Source organism: Copadichromis virginalis, linkage group LG15 (genome assembly GCF_057382275.1).
Source record: "Copadichromis virginalis isolate Kocher_CV1m ecotype Utaka linkage group LG15, C_Virginalis_male_GT1.1, whole genome shotgun sequence".
In the NCBI taxonomy this organism is placed as follows: domain Eukaryota; kingdom Metazoa; phylum Chordata; class Actinopteri; order Cichliformes; family Cichlidae; genus Copadichromis; species Copadichromis virginalis.
In genome coordinates, this window is record NC_140632.1 from 3,078,613 (window position 1) to 3,094,564 (window position 15,952).

Below are 15,952 nucleotides of genomic sequence, written 5' to 3' on the forward strand. Positions count from 1 at the left end.
GTTTATAAACTTGTTTATTTGTGCTGTAAAGTTGGTCTTTTAAACATAAGGAGTCTATGCTTGAGTGACTTGTATTTGGAGACGCTCTCAAACGGCTATTTGAAGAACTGCAGTTTTTGGCACGAGTGCACTGGCTGCAGGTTTCAGCCTCGGAGGTTCCAACATTTAAATCATTTTAAAGGTCTTTATTTTTTCATGGCGACAGAAGTCCATTCAACACTGAATAGACATTATGCATTAAATTTCATACTATGAAATGTTACAGTGCGTTACAGTTCATACTATAACACAGCGGTCCCCAACCCCCGGGCCTCGGACCGGTGCCGGTCCGTGAGTCGTTTGGTACCGGGCCGCGAGAGTTGAGGCTCAGGTGTGAAATGTAGGGTTTTCAGGGTTTTTATCGGTTTTCAGTGTTATTTTGTTATCGTTAACTCGGTTTTCCTGAGTCTTTTCACGTGTGTTATGAATAAATCTTCTTTTTTTCAATACCGGTACTAGTTTTATTTTGTTGTATTTATCCGCGACACCTTAAAGGCCGGTCCGTGAAAATATTGTCGGACATAAACCGGTCCGTGGCGCAAAAAAGGTTGGGGACCGCTGCTATAACACATACACTGTCTTGTGCAGTATTAAATTCCACACTTGTTTCACTTGTGATTTGGCTCGCAGATATTTTTGTCTGCTAGAGGCGTGCAGCAAAGACAGCAAGATGGGCTGTTATAGACAGATGGGCATAGGCTGCTTGGAGCCTTGTAGCAACCAAACGGGAGCTAGTGGAGCCCAGACCCTTTTAAAACGGGGTCACAACAACTTTTTGTAACTCTATTTTCAGTCAGATTAACGGCCTCATATGTGTTTTTATTGTTGTGACATAATATCAGGTCAGTCTCTTCAAAACTGCCTCTTTTTTCTTTTTTCTTTCAGAGCAGCAAAAGAGCTGTAATGGAGAGAGTCGTTAAAGTAATGGGATGTAGTGAAATGGAGGGAAAAGTGGGAGTGGAGTGGAGGTAAGGAGGGGAGTGGCTGCTGGAAGTGGGTCACAGTGGCACTGACGTGATAAAAAGCGACGCGCTGAAAGGGGGGGATGGACTCGTGCCGCCGTCTGCGTCACCTTTTGTCCGGCGCGCACACAGATATATACAGTCTCACATCAGCTCAGTTCAGCGGGTAAACATCAGTAGCACAGATATAAAAATAGCTCACGTAAAGGCCGGATTTTCCTCTCTCTGTCAGGGCCTCCGGCATTCTCATGCTGCATTGTTTACAGCCTAGTTGGAAATATTTCACTGCTTCACAGCATCTTCTACTCGCTTATTCACCTGTTTAAGATTGCATTCAGGCTGTGCATAAATAATAACAGCCTCTCCCATGATCCTGTTTTTGTTGGGCTGTGTGTGCATGAAAGAGCAGATGCACCGAGCTGGGGTTTGAAAGGCGGTTATTTTGGCTCTGCTGTGTGATCTCTGTATGATCTGTAGCGTTTCCTTGTGGACGAGTGATGCAGGGGAGAGGATGTGTTGCTGGAGGGGCTGCGGGGATGAAAGGATGAAGGAGTGGCAGGGGAGCCAGGGAGCAGTTTAATTGCCTGACCCTTCTCCCACCAGGATGACTCCGGAGCCGGGTGTTAAAGAGAGAGGGTGACGGCTGGATTCCACGAGCAGATCCCCGCAGCTCTGAGCGTGTGTGTGTGTGTGTGTGTGTATGTGTGTGTGTTCTTGTGAATTTTCTCACAGCAGATCTGCACATATTTGAGAAAGACAACTTAATCATGCCGTGCGTGATGCTGAAGGGATGCACTTTGAGATTTAGCCTCCTATAACACATCAAAGGCTTGTGGGGAGTAGAAGGGGAGGGATGGTGCTGTGTTATGTGAAGAAGCTGTTCATGCTCGCGTCTGTGGAACCCATCACTTAGGGCCAATTCTGTTTTTGTTTTGTTTTTCTAGTTAAAATGGAAAACTGCATCAATATTTACCTTCGACTGTACATCTTTACATCTTATTGTTATTTATTTGGTCTTAAGAAGATAAAAAATACGAGTTTGTTCGAACACTGATGGTTTAATCTTAATCCCTGTGAATAATCTCAACATACACAACAGTGGGGGAGAAAAGCAGCAGTTAACATCCATTTTCTGCCCCCCCCTCCCCTTTCAGAGTCTTCTTCGTTTGTTGTTTGCTGACTGAACGCTGAGGAACCTTCATCCTAATCAGCTTGAGATCTGGCTGCAGGTCAGGCAAGCAGATGAATACAGATTAGAGTGTCACAAGGCAGTAAGAGAGGATTACCAGATCTGGCCAGCGTCCCACTGTGGCCTCCTGTAGGTGTCCAGTCACTGGCTAACAAGTGTTGTCTGCACTGGCCCTTCTTAAAAAAAAAAGTCATGGGGTTAGACCGATTGGACTTGGCTCTGTCTGCTTTCAAGTTGTGGGAAAAGATTGATGATCCCGTGGGTTTTAAAATAGGATATATTTCCCTTTCTTCATACTTGTTTCACATTATTACACAAAGAAAAATGATGCAAAAGAAGATAAAAGACAACAGTAGTTGAATGAAAGACAACAAGGGCTTTACCACTGCTTTTCTGGTAAAGTGCATTTAATACAGAGCACCAATTCTGACATGAGAACACTTACAGGCTCCAGATTCAGTTCTGAAAATGTTGTTCTGCATCTATAATGTAAGGTAGATTTAGGACACCAGTTAAGCATAAGCTTGACCAAAACTTCATGGATCTGCAGACAGCTGAGTGTGTATGCTGTCTGACGTGTTTATGCAAACAGCAGGAGGTTTCTAAAGTATGTCTGAAACTGATAGCATCTGTGGCTGTGTGCATGTAACTGCAAACCTGCTGAATCCAGGTTGGCGTTCGAGTGGGCTGATTTGTGAACAGTGGTGCCCCCTGCTTGCAAAGTGCTTGTCGACTTGCTTAAATGCGTGTTGGACTTGTGAGGGTCATTTAAGTCGAGGCAAACTAAGACGAGAGTTGCCAAACAGATGCGAGAAGCTTTGTTTCATTTGCGTGTGCGGCACCCTGCAGCTGTGAGTCCTCATGTGCATCTTGTTAAACCTCAACCCATCATTTTCATCAGCAGCTTCCCCGCCGTCGCCGCTCTCAGCCTCTCTGTAATTCCACTTAGAAAACAAAACAAAATAAAGCCGTGCGTGCGGTGTTGTGCTCCCGAGTAGCTACCAGAGCGCGGCTCCTGTGCGTAACTCGGCTTTGATCTCTCTCTGTAAATTAAACATGCCTTTTTAGATAACAGGCTCCCTGGCACCTGCAGAGTCAAACTGTACCTCCGCGCTTCACATCCGCTCCCGTCCCTGATTTGAACTCGGTAAAGTTGATTCAAGTCAGCACAGTGCCGCTTTATTGGGATCAACCTTGGTTGTGTAAACCTCTGTGGGATAATTAGGCTGCAGTTAGACTGTCAGATGTGCAGATTACAGACAGTTCTGTGACGAATCTCAAATATGACAGTTGACTCTCTTTCATACAGAGAACAGGAGAAATGTGCACCAAGTTGGGAAAGGAAAAAGCGGTCTTGTATGGGGTCAAAAAATGGGTCAGCGTGAACACTGTGCTTGACCTTTGACATCAGCTGCAAGAACTTATTTTGCAAAGCGACCAATAGGCTTGAATTTGAGGATGGAACCAATACTTGGATCAACTAAAATTACTAAAAAATTAAAATTAGGGATGAAATCTTTACTACTATTACAACAATTTTTTTTAGCCGTCTAAAAGCTGATGCCATCTTTCTTTTTATGCCAATGTAAGTCACCAGATAAATACCTGATATAAGCCCATACCAACATTTGCATCCATAGTGCATAAATGTAAAAGGTGGGAGAATTTGTACCTTTTGTCTTTTGTTTGGGTGCCAATTTAATATTTTTAGATCTTTGAGTGTCAGAGCTAGCATATTAGCTAATATTAGCTAATATTATAATGCTCTTTCACAAGGATATGATGTGCATCTCAAACTGCACGGCAACCTTTGGAGCTCTCTGTGGTCCTTCTGCCTCAGTGGCCCTGCCTGCCCGTTTTCCGCTTGAGGTCTTTGAAATGCTAATCACTTCTCCTCTTCTCTTTTTTTTCCTCTTCATCTCTCCTCCAGATTCTTCCACCAACTACATCAGGCAGCTGGAGACGAAAGTGCGGATACTGGAAGACGATAACAATAAGCTCCTCTCACAGGTGAGGCTTGCACAAGGACACACACACACAGGCACATGTGCCATGCCGCAATTAGCCCACTTGAGTTTCCGTCTAAACTTATACCCTCGCTAAACTCCTCTTGTGCGAATTTTTAACTCATCCTCAACGCATGACAGGAAGCTGCGATGACATAAAATCGTTGCCTAATGCTTCTGTGAAGCTACCCCTTGCAACAGGCTCCCTGTTAGTTGGGGAATATGTTTATCCATGTTTAATTCATAGGGAGTCAGTAAGCTTCAGTAGCGTGCACTGATGTTAGCCCCCGAGGCGAACTGTGGGAGCGGAGCAGAGATGAGAGGAGGAAAAAGAAGGGGAAAGAGGCATTAAGTGACAGTGACAGAGTAAAGGATTTATCCCCAAAGCTGACCTTGCTCTGACTTCTCCCAAATTTGGAGGATGGAGGGCTCGGTGAGGGAGGGGGTGTGTGCAAAAACGGGGTGGGGTGTGTGTGGAATGCTGGTGTGGTTCACCAGAAGGTCACATGTCAGTCTGCGGAGGTGTGTTTACCCAGTCGAGCACAAACAGCAGATGACGAAATCGAAGCACACTAATCTGGTCACGTGAGGGGAAATCTGATTCATGAAGTGTTCGACTAATTATTGGCAACAAAAAAAAACAGCTCAGGCTTTAAGTTTATAATTTGGCCTCTTTAATTTTATCGCATCATTTTATGGTGCGAGTCGGTTCGTTTAATGCAAATCAGGTTGCACAGAGACGAGGCTGAATTTCACATTATAATTTGAAGTCTTCTTTCCCACTTATATCCCAGCAGATTCATGTGTAGGCAGAGTGTAGGCTGTTATCACTGACATGAAACCTAAACGATCCTCATAATTATCTCTTACGCGCTACAGTTAGGTGTTACACATTGTCTCGCAGCAGTCCAAGCATAGAATATGAACTCCCGTCTTATAGTTTTTGTTCACGTTGTTTTCTGCAGACGTGATGTTGGGATATGAATGCGTTCAAGTGCAGTGCAAAATGTGAAACTGTTGAGACTGATTTATTTATTTATTTTTAACAAATACATTACCTTAATTTTATGTGTTTAAATCCATCAGCAAAACAGTTGCTTCCATTGCTGTTCACGGCTCCTCACAGAGCGAAACAACATAATAAACCATTCCACCATTATGTTTTTCTCTCCCTAGGCTTATAGCCGCTATAGCTTATCGCAAATACAGACGAGAAAGGTAATCTTCTGTGATGTCTGTGTTTGTTGGCTCTTCTGCTGGCCGGTTGGTTCAGTCTGTTTGGCCCTTTCACTCTTTTTACTCGTTTGGTGGTGGGACTTTTCACATCTTTGAGCTTCTTGCTTTCTCTTCTGTAGAGGGCTGACACTATCAAAGCAGCAGCTGTACAAGGCAAGGTGACTCTTTGCAGTAATGTTTTATGTTGTGCCTTTCAGACAAGGAATCACCTCTGTGGTAATGTTTAAAGGGTAGGAATATGATGATTTGTTCCCTTGATGGGATTAAGTTATTATGACGCAACAGCCTGTAGTGTTTTTTAGCTTAGCATAAAGGCTAGACGCTAGCTAGACTGCGGCAAAGATCGGGACTGTGACATCATCCACTGGCTTCTGAAGAAACCATTTCCACTTTGGTTAAAAAAACAAATCTAATATGACGAGGAGGGGTGGGTCTGACCGTCAAACCACTTGCTCATCGGCTATGAATTTGTCAATATCAAATCGTTAGCTAATGAGCATACCGCAGATAATCCTCCAGTTTGAAACCTATTAGGACCAGGATTTATGAAATACACTTAATTTTCATGACCAAAAATGAGCGACTGAGCCCATAAACGCAGCTGGAAAGTATTTAAAAAAGTCAACTCAGAAATCCATTTTCACATAAATTACAGGACCTGAAATCATTTTGTTTTTAAGCAAAAACTACAGTGGAACTGAGAGGTCAAACGGACTGCAACTTAAGAAAACACCAGCAATAAGAAAAACGCTACAAAAGCACACAAAACACAACGGAAATATGAAAAAACTGATTTCCAAAAGCACAAGGGAAGTGTTTCTGGGGAGACAATAACCCGACAGACTATTTGCAGGAAACAAAATATGCCAATAATTTTGCCGATAAACACTTAAAAGAAGTGGAGGATCTATTAGTTTTGTGAGAAAAGAAAAGATGAGAGGTAAGTGTGTTAGCTTAACTATTAGCCTAAAAATCCGTCATCAGTATTTTATGAATCATGAGATTAAAACACACTTACTTAGCATGTTTTGGTTCCTGTAACTGGTCCGTCGGGTTATTGTCTCGCCAGAAACACTTTGTGTGCTTTTGCAGCATTTTTCTTATTTCTTAAATTGCAGTCCGTTTGGCCTCTCAGGGCCACCGTAAAAGCACTTTGGATTAAATAATAATAATAATAATAACAATGGATTGGATTTATATAGCGCTTTTCAAGGCACCCAAAGCGCTTTACAATGCCACTATTCATTCACTCTCACATTCACACACTGGTGGAGGCAGCTACGGTTGTAGCCACAGCTGCCCTGGGGCAGACTGACAGAAGCGAGGCTGCCATATCGCGCCATCGGCCCCTCTGGCCAACAGTGCCTCTCTGCCTAATAGGTCCTACCCTTCCCCTTCATCTTCATCAGTGCAAAAACTATCCATACTCCAGCAAGTGAGTAACTGTAAGTTTTCAGCCATTTGAGCTTTACCCACTGTCTGTGGTTCAAAGTGCTAACATAACAGTATTATTAACACTTAGAACTTCTAATTAACATAATATATCTCATGTTTTATACCATAAAAAAAGTTAAACCAACACATAACTTCTGTTGCTTATCAGTGGTCAAATCATGAGAGAGCGTGTTATCAGACTCAAACGAGCTTTGTCCCCATCACTCCCTCTCGTCCTGTAGTGCTAAACTAACCGGTTTCTGGTTGTGACTTCATATCATTGATACACACCTAATATTGATATTGATCTCCAACTTTTCGTAATACAGTAAAGTGCATTGACAAACATCACCACAGAAATGATTCACCTTGTGATTGTGCCGGTTTTCCGAGAACACGGGAAGTTAAATGCACCGCCTTGCAGGGTTGTGGCTTCTGTGTCCAGGGGTTTCCTTTCTGTGCTGCTAGCATGCTGTGCTAATGAATGAACACAGGTGGCCCTTGCTTGTACGTGGCCTTTCTTGGCAAGAAAGCTTTTATCTGTCCTTGGAACTGCTCCGCACAGTGTTTGGTACAAGGTAACTTAAGTGAATGAATGCTACATTGTGCTTTGGTGCATAAATGACACACGCATGTCCTAGCTTGTGTTGATGTCTGGAGGGCTGAATAATTAAAGATCCGGGGGGCAAGCCAGGTAGATTCAGGCATCTGTTATGCATGGCCGAAACCTTTGTGGGAGTGCAACTGAACAATGAAGGACTGTCAATCTGAAGCTGAAAAATATGAATCTGTAATCTCTGGTTGTTGTTACTAAACATGACTTTCCCACAGAGGTGATAACAGGAAAATATTGGGTGAAAATAAGAATTACTGAAGTTTACCATTCAGTTAGATTTCATGATATCCTACCTGATGACGTGTGTGCATATTAGCAGGTTCAATTGTTACAATGGATTATCTTCCCCAGTGGATTGTATTGCCTAACTTCCTGTGTTATGAAACCGGCCCAGCGAAACTTGTGTTCAGCTAGAGGAAACAATGGCCTCTTAGTGCAGGAATGCTGACCCTCCAGACCAGCTTGGCTGAGGTATTTTAACCATACTCAAGGGAGCGTGGAGGGAGTTAACAGCAGGATCCCACAGTGGATATTAACATTAACAAGGGCCTACGCAGCCCAGGTGTAAACACAATTAGAAAAACAGGTGTGTGCACTCAGATGCACACATTCAGACATGCTCAGACACGCGCATCCTCCTCAGGCTTTCTCCCACTAAGCTCTCCCATTTCTTCCAGCTGTTACTTGTCTCTAGTCGAGCTCGCACACGAACTCCGGACGATGTTGAGATAATCTGGTCCGGACGTTGTCGGAAGTTCACTCTTGGTAAATACTGTTTGGTTTAGGTCAGGGTGAGTCAGGCATCTTGTAAACTTTGCATTTGGGAGCTTGCAACCCAAAGCACTTTTATCACCCAATGTCAGAAATTTCCGCCGTCGTTGAGAGAGGCTCAGACCTGTGGAGAAAATATCTTTTGTCAACTCACTACAGTGTGTGAAGCACTCATGCGCTCCTCCTCAATCCACACTGACACTTTGTCATGAAACTGACAAGTGTAAGCACGTAATGATCTGTATATCAGATGATGCTCCGTCCCCTGAGTCACTGCAATAAGCCCCAAACTCTCAAACACTTAATGTTATGGCTGTCAGGCTTTGCATTCATGGCATAATTAGGTAACAATAATGATGGAAGAGCGACGTATTTAAGTTTAAAGACCAGGTCATTGATTTCAGATGCAAAAATACTGAGGCTAAAGCTGCTTGTCCCAGATTAGCATCCATACTGCACCGGCATATGATGTACAGCCCAACTGTCTAACGGTGTAACTGTGCTAAGGAAACGCCTCTTATTTCAGTCTAGCACGAGTTACTCTGATTTAACAGTTTCCATCCTGTATTTGATTAAATCACGGCTCTGGAGGAGCATCCCGCTGTCCTTCCTACCCTTTTGTCAAAGTGGCATCACCCCTGCCCCTCATAATTCAAACAGGAAACGATGCAAGACACCCACAGCATCTTCCCGTCAGCACCAAGAACATTGTGATGGATGGATAAGATGCAGGGCCCCTGAATTTTAGCCAGGAAGACTGCAGCGAGCCAACTGTCCTCAGCTGTCTGGCAAACAAATGGCTTTGCTGGTCTCAGCGGTCAAGGTCATGTCGGGGTGGGAAGTAAAGTTGGAGATGTGTGATGGTTAAATGAAAAGCTAGACTCAGGGAGAGGTCTGCATCGGTAACATAAAACTCTTTAGCAAGCCTTCTTATTCAGGTGATCAACTATGCGTTTATGTCACCCCTCTTGATTTTGACATTTAAGGTTACCAGACACAAAGCTTATAGAGATGTCAAAAAAGATGCACTATTGAGGGCATGAATATGGAAACTGAAAGGATAGATCAAGAAGCGCCAGGGGGAGGACTGGAAAAGGTTAGAGGAACATTACAAGGATACTGAGTTGGAGGAGAGAAGAGGAGCAGGAATATCAAAGGACGGGGAAGACGAGGGGAATGCTGATTGTGGCTTTGTGCGTGCGAGCGTGCACCTGAGTGCGTCACACACACACACACACACACACACACACACACACACACACACACACACACACACACACAGATAATACAAAGGCAGACAACACAGCACAATGTCCGGGCATTCATAGACACACACCCACAGCTCAACGGGTTATTTATAGCTGAGCGCTCCCAGGCATCACGTGTGTTCATGCACCGCGCCACGCACAGAGGGAACACTAGTGCGCGACACGAGAAATGTCACAAGAAACAGTGGTGTTTGCCGTGTCCCTGCCTGCAGAGCGAAGCTGGGCTGGTAACTGCCCCCCAGGAACCAGTGGTCTTTGGCTGCTAATGAGGACAAATTTTAGGCATGTTGCCCCTATGTAGTGAACCTCAATGAAGGCAAAACGGGATACTTCCGCACACGAGCAATGGCGTGAGAGTGATGAGGAAAAGTGCCTTGTATGGTGAGGGAGACACAGCCAAAGACTTTAATAAACCCCCTTGGATGGAAATACCAACGGGCAAAACCTGGGTAGTAACAAAGATGCTGGTAGTTGTGCGTCTAGTGACACAGATGCAAGAAGAGAAAATTGGTGTAAAATTGCTTCACAGGCAGTGTTTTCTCTGTTTATGTGCACAAAACTGGGCTAATCTCTATCAAATGTTGGTGATGGTACTTGCGAGTACCTCAGGATTTTAAGTATTTGAGTAAAAAGTGGCCGTTTTTATGTTAAAATATCTCTCATAGAGGCAAATACATTGATTTTTGTCAACATTGTCAGAATGAATATTAAAGTCAAATTAGTGCCAAAGTGAACAAACTGACAGGATTCCCTGTGTGTTTGCACTCTGTCTTGGATTATTAACTTTGATTTATTAGCATGCAGTGAAGCCACTCTTTGGGTAATTTTAGGTAAAACTCACATTGAAGTCTTATTTTTCTTTTCTTTTTTTCCTTTGGTGTTTGTTTTGTGACCGTTTGTGTCCAGCAGTGTAACCCAGGTGACCTTCGTGCCCTGCGGAAGGGAATGACTCTGTACCACTCAGAGTCCCAGCTGTCCTCACTGCCCCAGCGCCAGGAAGCCATGCACATGGTCAGTAATGAGAAGACTGACACACACGCACACATACGCAAACACACAAATTTGGAGAAGGCTAACCACCTATACTAAGATTCACACTGACACGCTTAGATGAATACCCGCTCACACTAACCGCTAAGACAATAGTCACAGCAATCAGTCAGCGCTATGACACTGCTTATACAGATGTGGTTACATAAAGAGACAGGGCTTAATTGCACACAGACATGCACATGCTTAATTGTAGGGAGCGCTATGCCAGTGCCTCCACGGCAAAGTCAAGTCAGCTCTAATTCACTTTACTTCTCACACTCCAATTAAACCTCCACAGGCAACCTCGCTCTCGCTTACACGTGACAGGAAGAAGAAAAAAGAGAGAGGGAGAAGAAAAGGAATGAAAGGAAATGGGGCATAAGGGGGATGATCCAGACAGAGTCTTAGACAGAAGAGAAACTAAGGCAGAGACCAGGATAGAAATTTAGCATAGTCAGCACTCTTCCTCATATCCTGTCCCTGCTTTTTCTTCCTCCCTGGAGCTTGTTTGAACCAAATTCCACTATGAAAATAATAATCCTCTCCACTCCACCTCCACCCTTAACCCTGCCAATGTCTTCAGGAGGAGAGGATTGGCAATTAAGGAAGGTCAGAGTCGGGCTGTGCCGCTCCTCAGAAGACTAAATCTTCCTTGTGTTAAAAAAATATATATATTTTTTTGTTTTAATCACAGGGTCATTTTGCAGCACAGAGGTAAATTGTGAATTGTAGGTTCCCCATATTTACAGTGTAGTTTTATATGAAATAAGGTCAAACTTTTGATGTGCTATGAATAAGACATTTAACAGGCATGTGTTGTGAAAAAATATGCTGGATATAAAAATGTTGGATATATTTGATTAAATCATCATGTAACTATATTTTTGCTTTAGCATCATGAATTTGGTATTAAAATAGATTTTTATGTATTGTTAAATTAGAATTATTAGCAGCAGCGCCTTTTATTCATTGTTTCATTTATTCATCATTTCATTGTGTATTTAGTGGTGCGTCTTAAAAATTCAGTCCACACCAATTTTGGTGACTGTTAAATTATGTATGGGTGACGTACGCCGAACAAACGCAAGCGATGATTAAATGTACATAATATATCAGAAAAGAACATATTTATATTTATGTTACATCCATAAGAATTGGGATGTAATATAAATCGAAAAAATGTATAGATATTAATAAGTATGTGTGACAATATTTCAAAGTTCTTTCTTAACTGTCGCTCTGTTAAGGAGGAGATAGTTTATGTATGTACACATCCTATGATCGTTATAGTAACATTTTCCTGAAAACTAGCTGCTACGCTTTGCTAATGTTTAGATTTAGATTATTATTTTATGCTTTATATTTATATTTAAATATTTCTAAGATTATATATGTTGCTCTTTAGATTGAACAACTTAACTCGAAATTTCGAGTTACTTTTCTCAAAATTTCGAGTTAATAACTCTAAATTTCAAGTTAGCTCTGCCAATCAGTGATCTACGTAGAATTCGCACTCAAAACCAGATCGTAACAAATTGGTGCTTTTGAGAGTACGTTTGGTGATAGTAACGCCATGTGATTCAGCTATTAACACAAAGATTTCATCATTTGTGAAGCCACGCTGAAAATTATCAGTAATTTGTGCATTCATGACTGGCTGTAATACTAGTAGTTTAGCTGTAGCATTTGTAGCTGAGGGCTTCAGCTTCCGGTTAACAAGGAAATTACATAATTCACGTACAGTAGATTACTGATTGGCAGCGCTAACTCGAAGTTTCGAGTTACTTTTCTCAAAATATTGAGTTATTAACTCGAAATTTCGAGTTAAGTCGTTCAATCTAAAGAGCAACATATATAATCTTAGAAATATTTAAATATAAATATAAAGCATAAAATAATAATCTAAATCTAAACATTAGCAAAGCGTAGCAGCTAGTATATGCTTATATAAATATAAAAAGCTGTGAAACTCTTATTCAGAGAGAGAAGAGAGGAAGTAAAGAGAGTGGCAAGCTAATAGCTGCTAGTTGTCAGTTAGCCTAGCTTAGCTTAGCTTAGCTTAGTGATAAAGCGGTGAGAAATGGCTCGTCTGGAGCTATTTGACAGTAAAATAATCCACCACCATGACTGTAATATGTTCTTGTGGGTTTATAAATTGTACAATAAAGGCAGATTTTTTTTATTTTATTTATTTATTTTTAGCTTTTTCTGCTAATGGCCTTGTTTGTGACAAGCCCACAGAACAGCACTAACGTTGAGCTCTGTAGTTTGCCCAGTTCATGTTGAGGAGCAGGGAAAGAAGGCATAAAATCGAAGATGAGATGTGGGACTTCAGAATGACTTCAGTGAAGTGGACTCTTAGTTGTGTGTGTCCCTCCCAATCGATCAGCTCATCCTCTATATTCACTTCTTTGTCTTACTCAAAGTTTCAGGTCAGTGAGCGTACATGAGATTGTCGAATAGAAGACGCTCAACAGTCTGTGCTCATTTTCGTATGTTTAAACTTCAAACCATTGCTCCTGACAGTGTTTGTCCCCCTGCCTGCCTCCTGCTGCAATGACCCAAATCAGCCCTGTTAATGCAGGAGATGCTTACAGTTACGAGCAGTAAACACTGCCCCGAGCTATCTGTGTCCAAATCCTTTTCTTGACTGCACTGCTCTTGGCAAATGCTTGCAGTGAATGTTTACATATTTCAAATATTAAATATCACAAAAGGCTTAACGATGAATTATACATTCATACTTTCAGTCAGACCAAAGTCCACTTCACTGTATGGAAGCTGTTACCTTTTGTTGGTATAAAGATACAGTCTTAACTCACTGGAAAATTGAAGCGCTTGTAAAGTATGGATGGGTCTTTGTGATGCACACACAGATAATTGGATATCATAAATGGCATAAATTTTAAAAACAACTCCATTTGTCTTTTGTATTACGTGTTTTTACACACAAAGTTTTGCAAGCGTGATTTTTAGGTCAAACATGAGCGAGCAGCTGTTGCAACGAGCGAACTCAACTGTGTCTGTGGAATACTAAACAAAATGTTTCCCTCGGATGTCTGGATGAATTTGCTGTGTTGTTTAGCTGCTCTTTGATCAGACAGTTGCAGATTTAAAGAGAAACCTTGGAATCCACACAGGCAAAAACAAAACGGTGGGTAAATTTAATATACTAAATATGTGCAAAAAAGGGGGCTTGGACTGGCATCTGCACTGGATTACATCAAGTATCAAACCAGTCCAAGCTTTTCTGGTACTGTATGTAATTAAGTGGATGTCATAAATGGTTGTTTTGATGTAGTTACTAAACTAAGACACTGCGTCAGTTCAAGTGCTGGCAAAATGTGCAAATGTACACTCACATTCACTTTCATCCTATTTTTCTCATGTCAGAGCTTGTAAATATAATGCTCAACCTGTCTGAGGATAACATCAAATTATGCTTAAAAACATGGAAACGTGCCGTTAAGCTCTTTTGCCACTTTGACCTTTTCTTGTCCAATGGTTGAAAGAATACTTTTCTTATTGGTTTGTATGGCCAAAAGCCTCTAGATGTAAATCAGTGCTTTGTGCGGTTTATGTGATGTGAATAAACTGCTGGGCAGTTTCCACAAATCGGTCCTCTTGGGTGCAGTGGGATTATTATTTTATCTCCGTGCTATCAGGTTACGTGGGATCATTCTGGCACCCAAATGGGGCCAGCGGGCATGGAGGGAGCTGACAGGCGCATCACTAGCGAGCAGAGAATTTAACCCAGGCTAACAGAGCCAGGGATCTGTGTCTAATGCAAGACCCCGATGCCAGGTTACGGTGAATGGGACCCATTGTGTATCCCAGTGATCTCTGTGTCCCTCAGACAGAGACCCACTGTCTGGAACTACCCGGGAGGGGGGTGGTGATGAGTCAAGCAAACTCCCCCTCAGTCTCTTTCCTGGCTGGCTGCTCCCATCACACCAGGTTAAATCACTCTGTGCAGGTAGCAGACCAGAGGAGGGAGTGGAATACAAAAGAAACAGGGAAGAAAAACACCAGTGGAGGATTGGTGATTTGAGCTGGTATGAAGGGGGTGACATTTTCAGGAATACTCTCTTTTTAAATCCGAACAGGTGCCCCCTGATGGGACGAGTGGGGCCTCTTTTTTGGTATCTTGACTCAAATGAAGAGCTCTTTGCAGATGTCCTGGCTGGTGCAGGTTTGCACCTGCCTCTTAACCTCTGTCACAGTTCTCCCGCTCCCTAACATCTTCATCATTGTTATGTTATTGTTTCTTTCTCTCACTCTCTGTTTTTCTCTCCCCTTAGGGGACTGGACGCCTACCAACTAGCGAGTCCTCTCCAGCTACAGGCTATTTGTCCTGCGTCCAAAAGCCTGAGGCTGTGGTCCATGCCATGAAGGTAATATTAGTCAGGGAAATCAATCACAGGGTGTAATTGTTGGTAAACAGTGTTACAGCTTTTGTATCATTGATGCAGCTGTGATGCTATCATAGTGCTGTTCCTGGAGAATTTGCAGGATGATGCCTGAAGGCTATTATGGTATAGCTGCGACCAGCGTGACAGTTCAAATGTGGGAAAAACACATTTGTTGCTAATGTAATGTTACTTTCTTTTAAATGGTTAAAAGGGGGTAGCATTATATTAGCAGATAAAGTAGTACCAGACCATGCCTAGAAGTACTTAACCATGTTCAAGTGGGTCAGGCTGGTAGCGCTATGGAAAAAAACAAGAACACATTGGCAGTTAGGCTGGAAGATAACAGCGTTGCCTAGTGTAGTTCTGTAAATACAGAAGGAAAATAAGACATGTCCAACCCTGTGTCTGCCATCAGGTGCTGGAGGTCCACGAGAACTTGGATAAGCAGGTTCCTGAGGACTATGAGGATGATCTCAGCGAGAAAGAGAAGGCCATTGTGCGAGAGATGTGCAATGTAAGTGCACCTCCTGCTCCCACAGATGTACTCGCATCCCGGTCTTTATTCTAATTGTCTGTGTGTTGTCATGATTATTGGAGAGCCTGAAAGTGGGGGGCTAGGTGGGTGTCTGAGCTCTCACACAGGTCTGTTGCCATCACTGCAGAACCACTTAGCTAATCACACCACAGGTTTGTCACTGATGTAGTGCCAATAATATAAAGTGCACTATATGCAGACCATTAGTGTAACAATGGAAAAATGAGGAATTTGATAGTTGTAAATTCAGTCTGTTCATTAGCTTTTTAAATTCATTATACTGGATTCAAATCAGGTCAGTTTTGAGCCTTTTTGGCTAATGAGGAACTCGTTTGGGCTCATTTGGTTTGGAATGACACAGCAGCTCTCCCTCTTTCTTTCTATCCATCCATCCCTCTGTCTCTCTTTTTGTGCCCCCCTTTTCCACTCCAAAGCTGAAAGCCCAAAGTATA

At 42.6% G+C, this 15,952-nt stretch overlaps 1 protein-coding gene across 4 annotated transcripts in view; it reads left to right on the forward strand.

Moving 5' to 3' along the window:
- ccdc85cb (coiled-coil domain containing 85C, b) overlaps positions 1-15,952 on the forward strand; it is a 52,165-nt gene that overhangs the window by 31,481 nt on the left and 4,732 nt on the right. The window contains exons 2-6 of one of the 4 annotated variants that reach the window (XM_085431342.1): positions 4,121-4,200; positions 5,373-5,414; positions 10,428-10,532; positions 14,855-14,947; positions 15,381-15,479. In XM_085431342.1, the coding sequence (XP_085287468.1) occupies positions 4,121-4,200; positions 5,373-5,414; positions 10,428-10,532; positions 14,855-14,947; positions 15,381-15,479 (419 nt within the window). The remainder of the gene's footprint in view (positions 1-4,120; positions 4,201-5,372; positions 5,415-10,427; positions 10,533-14,854; positions 14,948-15,380; positions 15,480-15,952) is intronic. The other 3 variants (XM_085431343.1, XM_085431344.1, XM_085431345.1) reach the window with 3 other exon arrangements.